This window comes from Zalophus californianus, chromosome 9, assembly GCF_009762305.2.
Source record: "Zalophus californianus isolate mZalCal1 chromosome 9, mZalCal1.pri.v2, whole genome shotgun sequence".
Classification (NCBI taxonomy): Eukaryota; Metazoa; Chordata; class Mammalia; order Carnivora; family Otariidae; genus Zalophus; species Zalophus californianus.
The window spans coordinates 89,898,591-89,921,637 of record NC_045603.1 but is presented as its reverse complement, the minus strand read 5'-3'; the positions used below and the strand labels follow the sequence as shown (position 1 = coordinate 89,921,637).

Genomic DNA, 23,047 nt, shown 5'->3' with positions numbered 1-23,047 from the left:
CTGAATGTCCCTGCAAAAACCATACTGAGCTGATCGTGTAATGAACTGATCCAGTATAATCTCCTCCATTTCCATTTTGGATCCTGAACATGAGGGGACAGAGTGAAGAAGCAAGCTGCTTGGGATTACAGGTTTGGAAGACTATAGGTGATCTTTATTGAACATTACATTGTGTCCGAGCCAGGCTTTGCCAGCCACGGATGCAGGGAAAGTGAAGTTCAATGGAAGGTAATTTTATGAATGATTTTTCATCATTTTTCCCCCTAGAGATTTAAATCTTCTATAAAGCTTTTAAAGCTTTCAAAATTCAACATTAAAACCTTAAAAAAAATTGTTTCCAGCTAAATAAAAGTTAACCGCTTTTTCCTTGCTTTCCCACTGGCGTGCTTGCAAAGTCCAAGGACACGGAGGTCTGATACTAACTGCCAACATCTCCTCCCCACTGAATAGGGGAACCGGGAAGAAAGGCTTCCACCAGGCGCCACAGGGGGTCAAAGAAGGGAACGGGTGGGCAGTGATTACTCTTGCACAAAAAAGTCAGGCCAGGGGCGCCTGGGTGGCTGAGTTGTTAAGCATCTGCCTTCGGCTCAGGTCGTGATCCCCGGGGTCCTGGGATCTAGCCCCCCCATCAGGCTACCTGCTCCGGAAGCCTGCCTCTCCCTCCCCCACTCTCCCTGCTTGTGTTCCTGCTCTGGCTGTGTCTCTCTCTGTCAAATAAATAAATAAAATCTAAAAAAAAAAAAAAAAAAAAGTCAGGCCAATTAGGGGAGGTGCTTGGCGAGGCTGGGAGTCGGGCTTGAAGCTCCGGAGAGAGAATTAACTGGAAATTGGCCAGAGTGGGCGCGGCGCCTGCGACCCGCCTCCCCGAGCGGTAAAAGTCACCGCAGTGCCCCCGCGAGCCACCGGCTGGGACAGCTTCGCTGCCGCTGCACTCTTACTGGGACTCACCGTACGTGCCCGGGGAAGGGACGCGCAAGGAATGGGTGCTCAGAGGGCGGTGGGCGAGAAGGAGCAAAGTGGGTGGAGGGGGTGGGCTTGAAAAGTCTTTTCCCGCGTGAAACTTCTTTGTTCTCTGTAGGGGCTAAACTCTGGCTTTTCAATCCGTCGCCTCTGAAACGGAGTTGAGTCCCTGTACCCTGGTAGGTAAATTTTACCCGAGGACAAACTCCAGGAAAGAAACTTAAGAGAGTTAAGTCCTTTCATGTTTAAGTAGTGAGTTACTCACTTTTTATTCTCAAGCCACGCGAGCGTCCACTTTGAATGGGTCCCCTGGAACTCTGGGGTCCCAGAGACGTTAAATCACAACCTGTCAGTGGCGGAGTCGCATTCACCCTGACCCTAGTCTAGCTCCAGAGTCTCTGTGTGCTCTACCCTCTGTGTGCAAATTGTAGTAATATATGAAGTTGCTATAAGTTAGGCAACTTCTGTTCAACCGAAGGGTGTGGAATCCTGCAGCGGCCCTGGGAAAATTGGCCTTTGCACCTACTGAAGTACAAGAAGGATTTGCTCCTCGTGGTTCACTTTGCTAGGCAAGAGGAACATTGGCAAGTTTAGTAATAATAATATAACGACAATAACAAAGTGCAGGAGGACATAGATTAAACTTTGTGATATTATAGCCAGCCCCCCAGTCTGGAGGAGGAAGCCATGGGAAACCCTTATTTGGGAGGTGAGGCCTCGGGTATTACTGTTATGGCGGGCCCGGGGCATCGGAGAGAAGGTGCATGCAAATCTCCCATCTCCTTGCTTTCTTCGAAATAGTCCCAAGGCCTATTAGTATTCTGGGCACCCTTTGGTTTTCTCCTTTGCCCTCTGTCTGCTTTCTCTCCAAGAGAGTGCCAAGTGGCTTATAATTAAGCATTGTTATAGGGGCACATGGAAAATTCCCCAGATCCTCCAGCTTATAGCCTTTCCGACTTTTGCCGTTTAAGACTAGAGTTCTTCAGGGCCTTAGCTTCCCGTGAATACCAAACTACACACACTTTTTGCATCCCCCCTGGGGGCTTACTGTACTGGGAATTAAGATAGTAATAGGGTTTGCTGTCCTTTGCTGTTCCCCAAATAAGAGGACTATGTAGGGACTTTGGTCATTTTTTAAAGTGGCAAATCAGTCCCAATTTGAATATTGCTCCTGGTGGCAGAAAAGTACAATTTTTTCTAAGGGTTTGTTTTGGAGTGGAGTTTCTCAGTGAGGCTGGGAAAGATCAGCAGAGGCCCCTGAGAACAGCCTTACCTCACATTCTCCCAGGGCCCCCAGCATTTTCTCCCTAGGACCCAGGCTCCAAAGTGTAGGAGGCCAAGTCTGCAATCACCTTGTCCCTTTCAAAAAATCTAGAATTGATAAACAGCAACAAGGCCATTGAATTATCTTTTTTTTCTTTTTTTAATCTTGTGGTAGCATTACATTTGTTTTAGAAGGTATGAAATTGCAGAGTCATGGCTGAGGGTTGTGTGACCAGATTTTTGTGTGTGTTTCACAATATTGTTGTTGCAAGGCCACCATAAATAAGAATAGAACTTTGCCCTTTTTGGCCCAGAGCCCGTGTAAAGAGAAGAGGAATGTTCCACGGTTGAGAGATAAAGACTCAACTGTAATAGATAGAGTAGGGGTAGGTGCTGTATTTGGGTGAGGAGGGCAAGGTAGGAATATGAGATTGGACAGAAAAAGGCCCCCAGAAAACCAGAGTGGTCTAGAATTCTTAGCCTTGATGTTGGATAGACCATGAGCTAAACACTTGAGAAAACTGGGCTCCAGTCTTGACCCCTCCACTGTGAATTTGGGTCACATTACTCAACTCACTCTACCTCTTCAGACTTCAGCTTCCTTACATGTTATTATTATTTTTTAAAAAGATTTTATTTATTTATTCATTTGAGAGAGTGAGAATGAGAGAAAGAGAGAGAAAGCACATAAGAGGGGGGAGGGTCAGAGGGAGAAGCAGACTCCCCGCTGAGCAGGGAGCCCGATGCGGGACTCGATCCCAGGACTCCAGGATCATGACCTGAGCCAAAGGCAGTCGCTTAACCAACTGAGCCACCCAGGCGCCCCAGCTTCCTTACATGTTAAAAGCGGAGACAAATATTGCTTGCTCTGACTACCTTAGAATTTTCTAGATCAAGTGAGATAATGGGTAAGCTTTTCGAAAACCCTCAAATGATCTCCTCAGTGCCTAGAACAGTGCCAAAGTAGGAACTTATTTACCAAATACTTATATAATATTTACCAGTTCCCAGTGCTTTTCTAATCTTTAGGCTTTGCTCATTTGATACAAGAATCTTGTGAGATAGGAAGTATTATTAACCTCATTATACAGGTAAGGTAAGTAGGTCCCAGAGAAGTTAAACCACAACCAGTAAGTGGCAGAGCCAAATTTACCCAGACTCTAGTCTAGCTCCAGAGTGTGTGCTTCACACTTTGCTCTTTGTCCCTTCAGAGGCGTCACCTCCACCTTAGGGGACTGAGCCCAGCTATCTGGTGAAAAAGATGGTGGTATGCTCTGCTGTGCCAACCAGTGATGGACAATGAAGGGAACGATACCCTGGACAAATATAATTCATCATTGTAACATTTCATTCTCTCTAATTCATAACCAAGTTTCATGTTTTGTCTTTTCTTAGATTATTCATACCTCGTTCCTAGAATACTCAAAACACTTAACAATTTACCCTCTTAATTATTAACACTACTACACTGCTCTCCTCCCTCCTGGCGACCTCCCTTAGTAAAAAGCATTCACTAATTTTGTGGGGTTTTTTTTTCTTAAAGATTTCATCTACTTATTTGAGAGAGAGGGTGAGAGAGCACAAGTGAAGGGAAGGGGCAGAAGGAGAGGGAGAAGTGGGGCTTTGTCCCAGGACCCCGAGATCATGACCTGAGCTGAAGGCAGATGCTTATTAACCAACTGAGCCACCCAGGTGCCCCATTAATTTTGTATTGACTGCAGTGCCCAGCCATGATGTAGGCTCAAGGCAATGTCCTGACAAATCAGCTTTGAAAAAAAGTCTAGGCCAGCACCATCTTATTCCGTGCTGTAAATCACTTCCTTTTCTTTCTTTCTTTTTTTTTTTTAATTAACATATAATGTATTATTTGTTTTAGGAGTACAGGTCTGTGATTCAGCAGTCTTACACAATACACAGCACTCACCAGAGTACATACCTTCCCCAAATCACTTCTGTTTCTCAATGTCTTACCTTCTCCTCACCTGTCCCTCTGGTATGCTGGGAGTGGAAGATATTGGTCTCTGAGAAGTGGTTCACGGACCTTTAGGATTTGAAGTCAGAGGCTCAGCATTGGCCCATCTCCCCAAACCACAGACTCCAGGAGTTAAGCTACATTCTTGGTGTTGGAAAAACTCTTGGTGTGAGGTACGCTTTCAATGTGTTATTCACATTGGAAGAAAAAAAACTCGCATTGCCGTTTTCCTGCAACTGCTGACATCTTTGTGTTCTTTTCCCACCAGCAGCTCTGGAAGGCTTCCACTTTTTCTCTACTTTTTCAAGACCAGTTTTCACCAAAAGAAAACCATTGTCTGGACTTATATTCCATTGCTAAATACATTTCATTCTGTAAACATCTGTAGTGACCTACAAAAACTGTTTAGTTGTAAAATTATTGTTAAATAACAACAGTTCCAACTTGATAAACTTTTCTTAATTTTTTTTAATTAACATTCCTGCTGTGTTTCTTCAGATCTCTGTCCAGAGGCATAGGACTTAAGGATCCCTTATTAAGCTAATTACTTTACATGAGCTTTGAAGGATAGTGCAGTTTATTCATGACTTCCTCCCCACCCCCGCCGCCCCCGCTACCAGAACAAGAGCAGATACATTAAATGGTACTAAAAGTATTACCTTGCACTGAGAGCTTATATCACATTCTGTGCTTTCAAGACTGCTGACTTGTGGAGGTGCATTAATGTATCATATGCATTTGGTTTTGTTCTTTACACTGAAACATACAGTTTCTGTTTGCTTAAATCTGAAGCACATATTCAGCCTAGCTTTCAAAATAGGAGTTACTGGGACGCCTGGGTGGCTCCAGTTGGTTAAGCTTCTGCCTTCCGCTCACGTCATGATCCTGAGCTCCAGGGATCGAGTCCCACATTGGGATCCCTGCTCGGTGGGGAGTCTGCTTCTCCCTTTGCTCCTCCCCCTGCTCGTGCTCTCTCTCTCTCAAATAAAATCTTTGAAAAAAATAGGGGTTACTTCGGAAGTTTTGGTTTCTTCATCTGAAAAATGGGAGTAATAGTACCTACCCTGTAGCATCACTGGGAGAGGAAACAAGATAACAGATGTGAGGTGCCCCAGCCATAGGCAGGCATTCAGTCAGTGTTCGTTGAATCATCAGTGAGCACTTTACAGTCTCTTGAAGGAGACAGTGAAGTGTAGTTAGTGTATAGATATGAAGTCAGAGACGTGGGTTTGTGTCCTAGCTTGGCTGTTTAACGTCTCTGATTCACACTTTCTCCATCTGTAAAATGCATATAGTTATGAGGACTATACCAAAATAGTTACAAAGATTATGTAACACACATAAAGTATGGGGCATAGTTGGACGTTATAAAATTAAGCATATATGTATATGTGTGTTGTTTATATCACATTCACAGCAATATGTAGACAGCTATATGGCCAGTCACAGAGTAGAGAAAGAGATATAGATTTATAGGTTATTGGTAGATGAGTAGAATGATCAGAATTTGATCGATGTCAGTCTGATAAGGTTGCATACAGGGGTTGAGTTTCAAAGGCAGGAATGGACATTGTGTCCAAGAAACTGAATTCCATGCTAAGCAGGTTAAATAGTGTTGAAGCTTGGGTGTTAGAAAAGATGTGTGTTTATGTGGAAAAGAGAGAAGAAACAGACAGCAGAGCTAATAACAGAACAGGAGGATGTTAAAAAGAATGGCTACCAGGTAAGGTAGGGAATTTAAATTTTAAGCTTTACCTGAAATCCCTACCCACTTTGACTTGAGTATCATCAGCATACCTTAGCTTCCCTTCTGGGTACATTCCCAATTATATTTCCAACTCCAGACAGACAGTTGGCGTTCAGTGGAAGGTGAAGTCATGTGAAGAGTTACGTAAAGCTAACCTTCCTTCCTTTATTCCCTCTACAAGAGTCCCATAAATGCCACTTCCTTACTTTGCATTTGCCCGGCATTTTGTTTCCATTATCCTGCTTCTCCTTGTTTCCTTGCGTTGGTATTAGTGATGACTATAATCATGGTGATAATGATGATCATAAGGATACAATAACTCTATCGAGGATTCTTCACGGGCCAGTTGCTGTGCTAAGTCTAAGTATATTCCACATGTTATCTCAATTAAATCCTGACAACAAACCGCTAAGTTAGGAACTAACTCGCTATCTCTCTCTATCTCTCTCTCTGTCAAATAAATAATAAATAAAATCTTTAAAAAAAAAAAAAAGAAATGAAGGAATTTGGTTTCAGAGAGGCCAAATCTCTCAACCAAAGTTAATAACCAAAAGGTGGGACTGGAATTCAGATCTTGTAGCCTGGAATCTTAAATACTATTGAAACGACAAAAAGCTATAAGTTGGCTTTCTAAAGCAGGACATATATTAGAGCTTAGGTGTTTCTTATTTTATTTTATTTTTTAAGACTTTATGTATTTGAGAGAGAGAGTGGAAGCAGGGGGGAGGGAGTGAGACGCTTAGCTGACTGAGCCCCCCCAGGAGCCCCAGAACTTAGGCGTTTCTTTCTTTCTTTTTTTTTTTAAAGATTTTATTTATTTATTTGACAGAGACACAGTGAGAGAGGGAAAACAAGCAGGGGGAGCGGGAGAAGGAGAAGCAGGCTCCCCGCCGAGCAGAGAGCCCGATGTGGGGCTCGATCCCAGGACCCTGAGATCATGACCTGAGTCGAAGGCAGACGCTTAATGACTGAGCCAGCCAGGCTCTCCAAACTTAGGCATTTCTAATCAAACATTAATGGTGCCACTATGTACATAATTTAATGTTTCTAAAGAGATCAATCCATGAACTCTGGTCTTTTGTGTCCAACTTGTGGTTGATCTTGATGCAAAAATAGGATTTTAGTCTATCTTTACACATTTTGCCCATTTACTTTTGCTTCTCATACCCTTACATTTTCATTTTCACTCCATGCTTGTTTGATACTTTCAAGCTTAATGTTATAGAACTAGAAAAAAAAAACCACGTATATTGTTTATTTTGAAATTTTAGAAAAGATTATTTCTCCTGCAATAACCCAAGATATTTTTAAGAACAATATGGTTAATGCTGCAATATAAGTACACCAAGTGACTGTAAGGTTATTTGAGGTATTTATGTCTGCCTTTCTTCCCTTGTCTAAACTCTTTTTAAGATTCCAGACCAAAATTGAAAAAATGGTTGACCTCACTGAGCTAATGGAAAATGAAGTATTCATGGCCTATGCTTCCTATACAACGATTATTCTTTCAAAAATGATGTTTATGAGTATTGCAACTGCATTCTATAGATTGACAAGAAAGGTAAGACAATTGGAGGCAATCATTTCCTTTAAGGGTTGGCATTTTGGAAAACAATTTTCTTAATTTACTTTTTAAAAAACTTTTTTGGTAAAGCCCAATGGCACATTGTTTAATGTTGCAAATGAATTATGCCATCATTTGGTATAGATGCATCTGACATATTTATGGAACAGGTACTTTCTCCCGGAAGTTAGTAAAGTAGTTTTTTTCCTTGTGGCTTTTACCTTTTGTCATGCTACTTAGTACATGAGATTCTTGAAGTGTCAAAGTTTTCAAGAAAACTCTATGATTTTGAAGTTAATTTTGCCAGCTAGAGTTTAGAAAATAGTCATTTTCCAGACAGCTGGTGTTTTTAGTTCTATTACAGGTCAAGGATACACCTTTGGGAATAGAATTAAGTCCTTATTATCAGTAGAGCCTTTTATGACTGGGGCAAAGCATTTGAATTTTGTGTAGTTCTGACTTCTTAAGTGGATGCTATTTCTGCCCAGCATCATAAGAATGATTTTTTCTTAAACTGGAGACTTGGGGAAGGTAGTAGAAAGATTTTGAAAACTATATCCTATACTCAAGCAGGGTTTATAACACAGTAAGTGGGGGTAGAACAAAGCTACCTTGACAAAGTTAAACTATTTTCACTGGTGTGGTCCTTGTCCCTAGTCAGCAATTTCTTCCTGGAAACCACCTATTTCTCTCTGTCTTTTTTATTTATTTGTTTATTTCTTTATTTAGAGAGCAGAGGAGGAAGGGAAGAGAGAGAATCTTAAGCAGGCCTCACACCCAGAGCAGATCCCAACATGGGGCTCAATCTCACTACCCCGAGATCAAGACCTGAGCCGAAATCAAAAGTCGGATGCTTAACCAACTGAACCACTGACGCGCCCCCCCCACACCTATTTCTCTCTTAGTGCCTGTCCTGAGTTTTTGTCCTTCAGAGACTTGCTTTTATCTAGAGGTTATTGTCATCCTTAAGGTATTTCCCTTTTACTGTCTTGAGGTATAATTCCTTCCCAAGGATATTTGCATTTTAATGGGGGGGCACCTACAGACATATTTAAGTCTCCAAGGGGTCCAGGTGTCAAAGCTGCAGGCTGTAAAGTGGCTTCCGACCCCCGGGTCCACAGTGTCCTCTAGAAACAGAGTAGTACTAAGCATAGCAGAAATGTACCCCATCTTACAAGAAAAGGAGAAAAGAACTCAAATTTGTGGAGTGCCGGTGATATGTGCCAGGAGCCATGTGATACTCTTTGTATGTGCAAAATCATTCAATTGTTAGTATTATCATGTGAAATGAGAATTAATCCCCCCATTTTATAGATGAGGACCTGAATGAAAGTCAGACAGGTTAAGTAGTGTACCCAAGGTTATACACCAATAAAGAGTGAAGCTGAGATTCTAATTCGGATTGCTGTAAACTCAAATCCCATGCACACTTTCCACTGTAATACATTTATTTACTTATTTGAAACATATTTATTGAACATCTAGCATGTGCCAAGCATTTATTTAGAAACAAGATGGACAGAGCTGATCTCAAGAGCTGATAGCGTATCATGTCCCTTCCCATCAGTTCTCCTCAACATCTTTATCTGAAATAAATGCTTATGTCATATTTAGAAAAAAAGTGTAATATTTATGGATTTCTAAGCTTAAATTAGGCTAATTCTGTAGTTCATGTTTATCTTTATTATAAATTATTAAACAGTGGAACATACTTAAATATTTTTTAAATGCATTTTTCAGGTTTCAAGGGATGGGGAGATCGTATCAAACAGCATAATAATTTGCAGGAAGGAATAAGTGAACATATGCCCTAGAACACGTACTTGGTATTTTTAGGAATGCTGTTCAACTTCTTATGTTTCACTATATTATTCAACCCAAAGTATCTGTTAATTCAGCCAAAGAAAAGAGATACACGTATCCTGACAAAGTACAAAATACACTTCCTGCCCCTCACTCTTACACTTCTTGCCTGGTCTCTAACATCCATGGTTAGTAAATTAAAGACTTTCATATGATCCAACCAGTTGGGAATGTTAATATGTGAGGGAAGTTCCATCAACATCACTATAAAAAGCTGCCAGTTCACCATAATAATAGTCAATGATGGCTTGGAATCAGGCTCTCTTTTCCATTTTTGCTTCCTTTTCACTATTTTTATACATTAGTTTTTATTTAAGTTCTTATTTATGCTTTTCTTTAAAAAATGCTTTGCACTGTTAGGAAAAGCTTAAAGTCTAGATCCCTCCCCGTGTTTGAGCTCCAAATTTTCTTTTCATAAGGGCCAACCTGGATGCCTGTATTTCTTCCATTAAAATGCAAGTAACTTATCAGGTAGAATACTCCCATGTTATTTGGCATTTGAAATACCTTTTTTTCTTGGAATTTGGAATAGGTTTTTGCCAACCCAGAAGACTGTCCTGGCTTTGGCAAAGGAGAAAATGCCAAGAAGTATCTTCGGACAGATGACAGAGTGGAACGTGTACGGAGGTAAACCCACTGTCTCCTGAAATTATTTACTTGATCAAAGAATTTTGGTCAAGGAGTTCAGTGAGGATGTTGGGGATCATGAGAAGGGAGAAAAGTCACTGATCTTAACTAGTCCATATAATAATTATAGAAAATTAGGGATCTAGAAGTCTCCAACTCTCACTGCAATTGCACATGCCAATTTCCTACTTCGTTGGGGTTAATGACTTTTTTCTCTGTAGGGATTTTTCAAAAAGGATTACAGGTAGAAGGTAAAATGAGGATGGTGGATTTTTGCAGTTTTGTCATCTTTCTCCAGAGCTGAGACTGTCGGCTTGTGTGAAACGTTGAAGATACTTTTGCATAAGACTCAAAATATGAACGTGGGAAATCTTGCCCTCCTTTCTCTCTCTCCTTTATAGGTATTATGTTTAATGTACTGAGAATTCAATGAACAATGAAAAGCAGTAAGCCAAGATACCATCCACACAGCTTCCTAATAATATAATTAATACACTGCTTTAAAAAAGCAAACTGAATTCTAGTTCTGAAGGTATACTTCTTAATCCTTGCCATAAAGTCACGTAAATTGCAAACTTTCTTTTTTACCTCTACTGAACTGTAGTCAACAAATAAAATTGTAAGACATATAAAGTGCATAGCATCATGAGTTGATACACATATATGTTGTGAAACGTTTATCCCCATCGAGTTCATTAACACATCCATGACCTCCAGCTTTACCAGCCCCTTTGTTTTTTTAAGTGAACATTTAAGTTCTAATCTGTTAGCAAATTTCATTTATAGAGTACAGTGTTATTAATACACTGTATTAGTCACCATGTTACACTTCAGATCTTCAGACCTTCTTCATCTCATAACTGAAATTTTGTACCGTTTTACCGGCCTCTCCTTATCTCCCCCCCTCCCCCCGCAGCCCCTGGCAACCACCTTTCTACTGTTTCTGTGAGTTTGACTTTTTTTTTTCCCTGTCTTTTAGATTCCACATATAAGTGATACCACACAACATTTGTCTTTCTCCGTCTGCTTTATTTTACCCAGCATAGTGCCCTTCAGGTTCATCCATGTTGCTGTACATAACTTTTTTAAGGGTGAATAATGTTCCGTTGCACGTATATATCACATTTTCTTTATCCAATCATCTGTTGATGGACACTTAAGTTGTTTCTAGATCTTGGCTATTGTGAATAATGCTGCAGTGAACATGGGAATGCAGATATCTCTTTGGAATAATGGTTTCTTTTTCTTTTTCTTTTTCTTTTCTTTCTTTCTTTTTTTTTTTTTTGGATATATACCCAGAAGTGGAATTGCTGGATCCTCTGGTAGTTCTATTTTTAATTTTTTGAGGACCCTCCAAACTGTTTTCCATAGTGGCTATACGAGTTTACATTCCTACCAACAGGGTTCCCTTTTTTCCACTTCTTTGCCAGCCAGCATTTATTATCTCTTGTCCTTTTGACAATAACTATCTTGAGAGAGGGGAGGCTAATCAAAACCATTGATTTTTGGATGATTTTGAATCAAAATCAGTGGTTTTGGATGTCTTCTTTGGACAAAAGTGACTACTCAGGTCCTTGCTTATTTGTTAATTGGGTTATTATTATTATTATTGTTATGGAGCTATATTAAGTTCCTTGTCTATTTTGGATATTAACCGCCTACACTATCAGATATGTGGCTTGCAAATATTTCCTCCGTAGATTGTTTTTCCATTTTAGTGATGGTTTCCTTTGCTGAGCAGAGGCTTTTTGGTTTGATATAGACCCATGTGTTTATTTTTGCTTTTGTCGTCTTTGATTTTGGTGTCAAATCCAAAAAAAATCATTGCCAAAGCCAATGTCAGGGAGCTTACCTTCTATGTTTCCTTCCAGGAATCTTATGGTTTCAGATCTTATGTTCAAGTCTTTAATTTATTTTGAGTTAATTTTTGTGTATAGTATAAAATAGGGTCAGGTTTCATTCTTTTGCATGTGGAAATCCAGTTTTCCCAACACAGTTTATTGAAGAGACTAGCCTTTTCTATTGCATATTATTGGTTCTTCTGTAAAAAATTAATTGACTATAAGTACATGGGTTTATTTCTGGGTTTTCTATTTCTGTTTCATTGATCTATGTGTCTGCTTTTATGCCAGTATCATACTGCCTTGATTACTATAGCTTCGTAATACAGTTAGAAATCGGGAAGTGTGATACCTCCAGCCTTATTCTTCTTTCTCAGATTTGCTTTGGATTATTCAGGGTCTTTTGTGGTTTCATACAGTTTCATACAAACTGTTTTTTCTATTTCTCTAAAAAAATATCATTGGGATTTTGAGAGGGGGGTGCAATGAATCTGTAGTTCACTTTGGATAGTATGGACATTTTAACAATATTAATTCTTCCAATTTGTGAACACAGGGTATCTTTCCATTTACTTGTGTCTTCAGTTTTTTTCATCAGTGTCCTGTAGTTTTCAATTATAGATCTTCCACCTCCTTGGTTAAATTTACTCTTCAGTATTTTATTCTTTTTGATGCTATTGTAAATTGAATTCTTAATCTCTCTTTCTGGTAGTTCATTTTTAATGTAAAAAATGCAACTGATTTTTGTGTACTGATTTCATATCCTACAACTTCTCTGAGTTCATTTATTAGTTCTAACAGTTGTTTAGTGGAATTAGGGTTTCTGATATAATATGTCATCTGCAAATAAAGATAATTTTACTTCTTTCTTTACACTTGGATGATTTTTATTTCTTGCTCTTGATTAATTGTTCTGGCTAAGACTTCCAAACTATGCTGAACAAAAGTGGTGAGAGTGGGCATCCTTATCTTATTCCTGATCTTACAGGAAACATTTTCAGCTTTTCATGATGTATGATGTATGTTGTTAGCTGTGGGATTGTCCTGTATGGCCTTCACTGTGTTGAAGTACATTCCCTCTATATCTAATTTATTGAGAGTTTTTGTCACGAAGGAATTTTGAATTTTGTCAAATGCTTTTTTGATATCTATTGAAATGATTATACTATTTTTGTCCTTCTTTTTGTTAATGTGGTATTGATTTACAGATGTTGAACCATACTTACATCTCATTTGATAACAGTGTATGATTCTTTAAGTCCTTTTAATTAAACTGTTGAATTTGGTTTGCTAATATTTTGTTGAGGATTTTCATATCTGTGTTCATCAGGATATTGACCTGTGATTTTCTTTTCTTGTAGTGTCCTTATCTAGCTTTAGTATCAGAGTAGTCCTGGCCTGATAAAATGAGTTTAGAAGTGTTCTATTCTCTTCTACTTTTTTGGAAGAATTTGAGAAGAATTGGTATTAATTCTTCTTTAAATGATTGGTAGAATTCACCAGTGAAGCTATATGGCCCTGGATTTCTTCACTGGGAGGTTTTTGATTACTGATTCAATCTCATTATTAGTAATTGATCTGCTCAGATTTTCTATTTCTTCATGATTCAGTCTTGGTAGGTTGTATGTTTCTAGGAATTTGTCTATTTCTTCCAGGTTGTCCAATTTGTTGGTAATTGTTCATACTGGTCTCCTTCATATTTCTGTGGTATCAGTTGGAATGTCTCAACTTTCAATTCTAATTATTTTATTTATTTGAATCCTTCCTTTTTTTTCTTCTTGGTAAGTCTAAGGATTTATCTTATTTTATCTTTTCAAAAATACAGTTCTTCATTTCTTTGGTCTTTTCTATTTCTCTTTAGGTTATACTTCATTTATTTGCTCTATAATCTTTGTTATTTCCTTCCTTTTTCTAACTCTGGTTTTAATTTGTTTTCCTTTTTCTAGTTTCTTGAGGGTTAAAGTTAGATTGTTTATATGATATCGTTCTTTTTCTTAATGTAGGTATCTATCACTATAAACTTCCCTCTTAGAACTGCTTTTGCTTTATCCCATAAGTTTTGGTATTTTCTGTTTCTATCTTCATTTGTCTCAAGATATATTTTTTAAAATTTCTCTTGATTTCTTCTTTAATCCATTTGTTGTTTAGTAGTATGTTGTTTAATCTCCACATATTTGTGAATTTTTCAGTTTTCTTCTTGTAATTGATTTCTAGTTTCATACTGTTATGGTTGAAACAGATGCTTGATATAACTTCAAACTTCTTAAATTTATTAAGGCTTGTTTTTGGCCTAACATATGATCTGTCCTGGAGAATATTCAATGTATATTTGAGAAGAATGTGTATTGTTGCTGTTGGACGGTGTGTTTTTTAAATGTCTTTTGGGTTCATCTAAGCTAATGTATAGTTTAAGTCCAATATTTTCGTATTGATTTTTTGTCTGGATAATCTATCTGTTATTGAAAGTGAGGTATTGAAGTCCCTTACTATTATTATTGTATTGTTACTTCTCCCTTTAGATCTGTTAATATTTGCTTTATATATTTAGGTGCTCCTATATTAGGTGCATAAGTATTTACTAATGTTATATCATCTGATGAATTGACCTCCTTCACCATTATATAATGGCTTTCTTTGTCTTTTGTTACAGTCTTTAGCTTGAAGTCTGTTTTGTCCCATGTTAAGTATGGCTTTCCTGCTTTCTTTTCTGTTCCATTTCCATGGAATATCTTTTTCCATCCCTTCACTTTCAGTACCTGTATCCTTAAAGCTGAAGTGAGTCTTTTATAGATAGAAATAGTTGGATCTTGTTTTTTTAATCCATTCCATCATTCTGTGTCTTTTGTTACAGTTATTTTTGCTACTTTTGTCTTCTAGTCTTTATACTAGAGTTATGCGATGTACCCACCATCATTACATTAGTGTATTTTGAATTTAATTATACTTGCTTTTACTGGTGACTTTTATACTTTCATGTGTTTTCTTCTTACTAATTAGTGTCCTGTTTCAGCTTAAAGAACATTCTTGAACATTTCTAGCTGCTGTAGTGGTGATGAACACTTTCAGCTTTTGTTTGGAGAATTCTTTATCTCTCCTTCAATTCTGAAGGACAACTTTGTCAGGTGGAGGAGGATTCCTGCTGGCACTTTTAATTTTTTATTATTTATTTATTTTGAGACCTTAGAATATATCATCCCACTCTCTTCTGCCTTGTAGTTTCTGGTAAAAAATATGCTGATAGTCTTATGGGGCTTCCCTTATATGAAACTAGCTACTTTTCTCTTGCTGCTTTTAAGATTCTCTCCTATCTTTCACTTTTGGTAATTTAATTATAATGGGTTTCAGTGTGGGTCTCTGTGGATTCATTTTTTTTTACTTCTGAAGTTCCTACATCTGGATGTCTGTTTCTTTCTCTGGGTTAGGAAAGTTTTTAACCATTATTTTTTTGATTAGGCTTTCTGCCCTCTTTTCACTCTCTTCTACTTCTGGGACCTGCCTAATATGTACATTCATCTTTTTGATGGTATTCCATAAGTTCCATAAACTATATTTACTCTTTGTTTTTTCTTTTTGTGCCTCCAGGTAGATGAATTCCATCACCCTGTTTTCAAGTTTGCTGATCCTTTCTTTTCCTTGATTTAGCCTGTGTTGAACCCCTCTATGGGATTTTTAAATTCAGTTATGTTCTTCTGCTCTGTGATTTCTTTTTGATTTTTTTTTATATTTTCTATTGCTATTGAAATTCTGACTTTGGTCATGCATTTCTCTTCTGACCTTGGTGAGCATCTTTGGCCATTATTTTGAACTCTCTATTAGATTACTTATTTCTATTTCATCAAGATCTGTTTCTGTAAATTTATCTTGTTCTTCGGTTTGAAACATATTCCCCTATTTTTTCATTTTCCTTGGCTCTGCATTGGTTTCTCTGCATTAGATAAAAAAAAAAAAAAACAAAACAAACAAACAAAAATACTTCTCCAGGTTTTGGCAGAGTGGTCTCATGTAGGAGATAAAACTTGTCAGGTATCCTGGCCTGAGCCTCTGGTTGTCTCTCAGATGTTTGTGATTCTCCAAGCTGCCTTCTTTGTTTTTACCGGCTCCCAATTGTTCTGGGTGTGCCAAGACTTGTCACATGTTCTAAAGGGAGGAACACAGTCAAGATCTAGATGTAGGCTGATTGGAAGCTGGATGCTCAGGTAGCAGTGGGAAAAGTATGTAGTTAAGCCCCTTCTAGGGAGATCCTGGATTTGGACATTTTTGTCTGCTCCATCTGTGCTGGACCTAGATATAGCCATGGGGAGGGATAGTTGCAGTGACTGCCTGGGCTTGTTGAGAATGATTCTTTGTTTACTGTATTTTTATAGGACTCATGAGTGGTAGTGCTATTAGCTATCAAGGCCAGGTGATCCGGAGACCCAGCCCTAGGGCTGCAGCCATAAAAACTGGAGTGCATACAGGTATATGAGCTCCTTCCAGAGAGATTCTGGTGACTGGGATCAAGCTAGAGGGAGAAGGTGGGGGAGATGTCTGCTGGCTTCCCTGGTTTCTAGGAAGGATCAAAGCCCAACCCTAGATGCATGCATACTGACACTTAGGCAGTAGATTTCAAAGTATGCAGTTGGATCCCTTTCAGGAAAAGACTGGGAGATGGACAATTTTGCCTGCTCCCTCTGTGCTGACACACAGCAAGTCTTGGGCTTCCCTTAACAATTTCTCTTCTGTTTGCTGTAAGTCTTCTGGGTCTTGGGAATGCAATCCTCATTGATTTTCAGAGCTAGATATTTTGAGGTCCCATCCTTTGGTGAGAGTCATAAATGTTTGGGCACTAAATGTGGGGGTCCAAACCGATTGTTCCTGAGAAAGAAGCTTGGAGTTGGGAGTTCCCTCTCAACTGTATGGCACTATGCTGGGGGTGGGGTTTGTGGCAAGATTGTGTCTCAGCCTTTCCTACCCATTTCAATGTGGGTATTTGCTCAATGTGTTGGAGTCACTTAGCTGGTTTCTGGATTTCTTTCAGAGGTAATTACTTTGTGTGTAGCTGTACATTTGAGGTGGCTGTGGGAGGAATGGAGTTCAGGAGCCTCCTATGTCACCATCTTGGATAACCTGCTTCCCCCACAGAATTTTTTGTATTGGGAGTCTATTACCAATCTATTAGTTACCTTTTTCTAACATCGGAAACATCAAATTATATACCGTCTTCTCACTTAGTATTGTCTAACGCTCATCCAAACATCGTTCAATTTTAAGCACATTTCAAGGAATAAGTAAAATTATATAAAATTAAAGAAACAGTGAAGTGTTTTCATAGCCATACTTAAACATACAGATATTTTGTTTTGTGGTGAATAGTTAAGATAGGAAACATCATGAGTATATTTGATGCACTGTTTCAATTTGGTGAGTATGAATAGGTGAACTGGATACTGAAATAAAAGAATTTTATTTCTGTAATTTGGGAACCGGCTGGAGTTTCTAAACCCTCTAGGATCTAGATCATATTTGCATTATCACTTTTCTTGATTCCCTGTGAAAGTCTGAAGCCCCTCCCAAGATTTCGGCAGATTCCTGCAGATTCCCTCTGGTATATGATCTCAAGATTCACTCTCAGTCTGGGTTTCTACACGTGTGCATGTTTCCATAGTCTACATTTTGTTAAGCTGATATAAACTTGGCTCTTTCCTCAACTCTCAACAAACCAACTTAAAAAATGTGGATAAAAGAGACTTGATGAAATTGAGGTGTTTACATTATGGCAACGCAAACATTTCAAGTTGTATGTTAGACAGCTTTGACAGTGTCCTTCAGCATCCTGTCCCTGGGGAAGTTGCACTGTACCTTCTTCTCCTCAAATAATGCCCACCATTACACCATTTTGCAGGTTCTTCCTTGGCTTCATATACTCTTCTTCTCTTCTAGTACCAAAATTATGCAAAAAATTTAACCCCAAGTTATTTATTAAACAAGAATGTTTTTCTCCTAAGAGGAAGTCTGTGCTAGGTAGTTTGAATAAAATGTTAACTTCTGCTTCACGTAGTTATATATTTGTTAAATTAATGGTCTTACGAATAAATCAACCAGTCTTAAAAATGGACGATTCCAAGAATGTGGATCTAAAATGGTTTCAGGACGAAGAATGTGAAAATTTCAAACAGTATCAGAAAATTGTAAGTGTTATGATGAAAAAGAATAAACAGTAGAAAAGGTGAGTACAGCTTTGTGGAGTTGCCAAAACCACCAAAGAGACATTAAGCAGTTTAAAACTTTTGTTTTTACCTTTTTGCACATCCCTTCTAGAGCAGATAATCACATACATGATGCTGATCACGACCCTATACTCATAACATTGCCCAGGACTTGAAAGTGATAACAGTTCAATGCTCAATAGCATTAGTAAGTTTGAAGGGAACATCCAAGTGTCATGTGTGAAAGCTGAACAAAAGATATTTTAATTTTGAGATTTTAGATTTTTCCCCATTCTCCCCTCCCATCCCAACCCCCCGCCCCGCCCCCATGCCCATAGGACTGACTGTACTTCTAGAGGAGAAAGCCGTTATTGAAGCTAGTCAGGTTGTGAACAATTTACCTTAGTTCTTTCTGAAAGGAATCCGTGTCCTAGAAGAGGTGCAGCGACTGTGTGCACAGCGCCCCCTGGTGATCAGACACTGCCTTTTCAGTGTGGCAACAGAAGAGTCTCCAAGAAAAACAAGGTGTCCAGTTTCCAGTTGTATTTTTTGAGACCTTATCGACACCATCAAAAAGTTTGTAGTAACAGTTCGCTTTTGGAGATACTTTTCAGATAAAGAGTTTCCATAATCTCCTCATTTGATTTTTAATCTGGATTTTTTTCCCCATGACTTCCACATATAAAGCTATTTCTATCAGTATATCCCAATGGCAGGAACTGAATGGGGTTACAAATGAAGTGACAGGGATGCTTTCAGATATGCAATATGGAGAAAATTAATACATACACATATGGGGCAAATAAGTAAAAACATAAAGTAATATATGTGGAAATATCAAGATAAGTGGCTTAAAGTAAGTGACTTGCATTTTGGACAGACAAAAATCAGAGATTAGAAAACATTTTACGTATGTATTTATTTAATCCCATCTCGCCATGTTCTAGAAAGAATATGAGACCATGTATCCATTCAGTACAACAAGATGAAAAGAAAGTTGCAAAGTAATCAGGGCAGCTGGAGAAATAAAGAGAACCATTCAAAAGGAAAAGAAGGAAGGCTTGGGTTTGGTGTATAAGGGCAAGGAGAGACATTTAGAATACACTACCTTCAAAGGCAAATAGTACCTTTTTACTGAGTGTTTAATGGAATATAGGTGACACTCACTGGGGATTCTGTCAAGGGACTGAGCCTTGGGCTGGGAGTTGAACTAGATGGCTTCCCTTCTGGCCCCAGTGCCTGAATAAAGCATTCACTGAGAAATCATTGTGCGTACATTACTGTCATTTCTTGTGTTAGGGTACTATAAAAGAACTTTCCTGCCCTTGAGGGGTTTATAACTTTTCCCTTGAAAATAAGACCAACACACATGTAGTAATTAGAGAATGATATAAAGCAGCCTCTTATTAGATGTTAAGTTGTGGGGGACAAGGTATAAGTTCTTAAAATATCTAGGAATATTGCATGAAGGAAGGGCTTGAAGGATACTAGGATTTGAGAAGAGGAAGAGGAGAGAGATCATGGCAATTTGGAAAAATTTCTTTGTGGGAATTTGGGCACACTGCTCTATGTTGAGCGTGAAGAGCTTTGGCTGAGATAAGGGAGTCTGGAAGTCTGGTATGAGGCTCCTTTTGTACTTGGCCACCCCCAGACAATTCTCAAAGATGTGTAGCAACACTGGTCCAGGTCAGGTGGATGACGCTGAAATCCAGGGGGTTCTGATATGAGGCAGGGAGGTGTGACTGGAGCATCATGAGCACAGAGAAGGGTTGGCGGGAATGTCAGCCACAGAGCAAGCCTATACCAAGGGGCACCTGTCTAAAGAAGAAACGAAAATGGGAACAGGAATCATCACGGGGGGAAGGGGATAGACCCAGATAGAAAGTAGTTGTGAAAACTGAAATTAGCACCTGCTAATAGATTTTGAAAGCAGTCTAGAAAGGACATGAAGATGAAAGAAGCTGCGCCTATAAGATGAACTCTGTCCTTTGAGCAGAGAAAGGGTTCCAGCGGACAGGTGATACTGAGCTATAGCAGGTGCTCACTGGGAAAGCTGGGAAACCGAATGCCCTGGCCAGGGTCTAAAAAGATGGCGTGAATTAGCATTGAGTATGTCATGAATTAGCATTGAAGATGAGGGTCTGTTGAAAACAGGCCTTCCTAGGACGATGAGCAGTGTTATTTCTAAGATCATTTGGCGGACAGAGGACAGGGAAAGAGAGCTGAAGAGGAGAAATAAGATAGAGGGAGGCCAGAAAAAATGAGGGGCTAGTAAAGTCAAAAGAAGCCCTCCTCCGACCTTCCTTCCCTCAGCCCCCAGTGAACCACATTACTTCTTACTGCCCTTGACTTTCTTCTCTGTTTTAAAACTGCATTCTATTTGCCAATTGCTTAAGTAGGCTTGGAAGTAGACATTGTTTTCTATGGGGTCTCCCTTTTAAAACTTCTTCCCCAACTTTAAAATGTCTGTTCTTTTAGAAAGTTGTGAGGGAGAAAACTCACATGGCCAAGATTGGAAGTGAAGTTGCATCTGTAGTCTGGCAGGAGAATTCAAAAGACCAAAACAAATAGCCTTGATGTAATTGGTGAACTGGACCCTTCCTTAGTAGGAAATAGCATTCTCGTCCCTTCTTGCCTACCTTGCTCTCAGTAGCCTGTTCCATGATGGAGAGGGGACGGGAACACTCATATCTTTCTGTCTTCTGCTTTTACTCAGAAACAGGTCATTCTTTATTGAAATCTTTCAAAACCATTACTTATCTAGGTGACTGTCACCTTCTCCAAGCCTTTATGTTGTCACCATCTTTGTCAGGAACCTATGTAGAAGAAAAGAAAGTGACATAAAACTAATTTTTTTTTTGTTTTAAAATACCTATCAATAGCTGATAAGCTCTCTCAAAAATCTCAATTTCTAGTCTAGATTCTAAAGCAGTTTTAAATCTGGCTACTTAAACAGGGACATTAGACTTTAAAATTAAGCACTTTAAAAAAAATCAAGTCAATAATAAACGGGCCTTCTGTTCGCAATCCTAGCCAGAGAAACCCAAGGTGCCATGAACTGGGGGAAATCTTCTAGCCATGGTAGAAAGATAAAATTTAGGAAACATATCTTTCTATGATCTATAATTTTTGTGTATTCTTTGTACTTTGCTCCCTCGGTTAGCTAATTCTTCTTGTAATTTGAGGATAGATTGGCTAAAATTTTACCCATATTTGAAAGGCTACTTATGTATTCTGTTATTTGAAGTTGAGAGCATAAGATCCTTGTTATTGAATTGGTAAATTAATTGTTGGTAACCAAGTAGTTGTGGTGAATGGGCAAGGATTGTCTGAGTAACCATTCTGTAGACTGGCAGAAGTGAGGGAGGAGTCTTATGAAAGATTATAACCAAAAGTTCTTTCTTTTGGAAAGAAGAGTTTTAAGAAGACTCTTGAATTGCTATTATATGAACCTCAGAAGAAAAAATATTTCCCATCTACAAAACTGAAGTGAGTTTTATGGCACAGATGCAATTTTGATGTTCTTGAAAGTGAAAAGTGTCTTCTTTGTTATATGTTGAAATATGCTAAAGATAGAACCAAAAATAATAAGACATTTTAAATAAAAGCCAAATGGTTAAAGAAACAAGGCAATTTGAAAAAAAATAAAATAAATCTGGGGCGCCCGGGTGGCTCAGTCGTTAAGCGTCTGCCTTCGGCTCAGGTCATGATCCCAGGGTCCTGGGATCGAGCCCTGCATCAGGCTCCCTGCACGGCGGGAAGCCTGCTTCTCCCTCTCCCACTCCCCCTGCTTGTGTTCCCTCTCTCGCTGTGTCTCTCTGTCAAATAAATAAATAAAATCTTTAAAAAAATAATAAATCTGCATTTTTAGGATCCACTAACATTATATTTAGTTTTAGAAGAAAGGGAAAAATGAATGGATTTCTATGGATTTTGAAATCAGTGTTTTGCTAATCATTTTTTCCTACAGAGCTCACCTGAATGACCTTGAAAATATTGTGCCATTTCTTGGTATTGGCCTTCTGTATTCCTTGAGTGGTCCAGATCTCTCTACGGCCATCCTGCACTTCAGACTCTTTGTTGGAGCACGGATCTACCACACGATTGCGTATTTGACACCCCTTCCCCAGCCAAATCGGGCATTGGCTTTCTTTGTTGGATATGGAGTTACTTTTTCAATGGCTTACAGGTTGCTGAAAAGCCAATTGTACTTGTAAAGATAATCATACAACTCATCCACTTATTTTCTAAGAATTCTGTACCTCCAATTTATAATGAATGCTTTTTTAGATTCTAAGTGGGAGGGGAGCAGAGAAATTAAGATGGGGCAAACAGTCTGAATGTTAACATCACCAGTATCATTTATTCTTGTTCTATATTTGTACTCGAAATTTCACATGCTTCTTAAATCTTTTTAATTCTTCCTTAAGTGCCTTGTTGTATATTCTGATTATAATTTGTAACATTCATTCAACATTTAATATTTGAAATCTACAAAAAAGGTGAATGCATGTGTGATAAACCTATATTGCAATATGGCTGAATCAGACCTATGAAATAAAGAATTTAAAGAATAGTTTTATTTGGTTTAATTTTTCCCAACTTATATTTTCAAAAGTTTTAAACCTACAAAAAAGTGGAAAGGTAATACAATGAACCTTTATTTATCTTTCATCTAGATTTACCAATTGTTAACATTTTTGCACATTTGCTTTTGCTCTATCACTAAATGTTTTGTCAGATTAATTTGAAAGTAAATTGCAGATATCATGATATTTCACTTCTAAATACTTCAACATGGATCTCCTTGAATAAGACAATCTCCAAATAACATTATCACACACAAGAAACTTAACAATATAATAATATTATATATATAATTCATACTTAAATTTCCTGAATTTTCCTAATAATGTCCTTTATAACTGCTATATTTTTTTAAAAGATTCATTTATTTATTTAGAGCGAGAGAGAGAGAGAGAGAGAACATGAGTGGGCAGAGCAGAGGGAAAGAGAATCTCAAGC

The 23,047-nt window shown here is 38.5% G+C and overlaps 1 protein-coding gene across 2 annotated transcripts; it reads left to right on the top strand.

Annotated features, from left to right (window-relative positions):
* Positions 1–771: 771 nt before the first annotated feature.
* On the top strand, positions 772–22,598 carry MGST1 (microsomal glutathione S-transferase 1). Of its 2 annotated transcripts, XM_027595178.1 has the most exons (5): positions 874–949; positions 1,079–1,139; positions 7,356–7,503; positions 9,902–9,996; positions 21,993–22,598. In XM_027595178.1, exons 3-5 carry the CDS (start codon positions 7,378–7,380, stop codon positions 22,237–22,239), a joined length of 468 nt encoding a protein of 155 aa, XP_027450979.1. In that variant the 5' UTR covers positions 874–949; positions 1,079–1,139; positions 7,356–7,377; the 3' UTR covers positions 22,240–22,598. The 2 variants fall into 2 exon arrangements, with proteins under 2 accessions (XP_027450978.1, XP_027450979.1); XM_027595177.1 differs by lacking the exon at positions 1,079–1,139 and having other exon boundaries at positions 772–949.
* The last annotated feature ends 449 nt before the right edge of the window (positions 22,599–23,047 follow it).

What these genes read in the sequence shown, in the direction of transcription:
- MGST1 (XM_027595177.1), top strand. Translation starts at nt 7,378, where the DNA reads ATGGTTGACCTCACTGAGCTAATGGAAAATGAAGTATTCATGGCCTAT. An exon ending in TCTATAGATTGACAAGAAAG is followed by an intron (nt 7,504 to 9,901) that starts GTAAGACAATTG and finishes AATTTGGAATAG; the next exon opens with GTTTTTGCCAACCCAGAAGA. An exon ending in AGAGTGGAACGTGTACGGAG is followed by an intron (nt 9,997 to 21,992) that starts GTAAACCCACTG and finishes TTTTTCCTACAG; the next exon opens with AGCTCACCTGAATGACCTTG.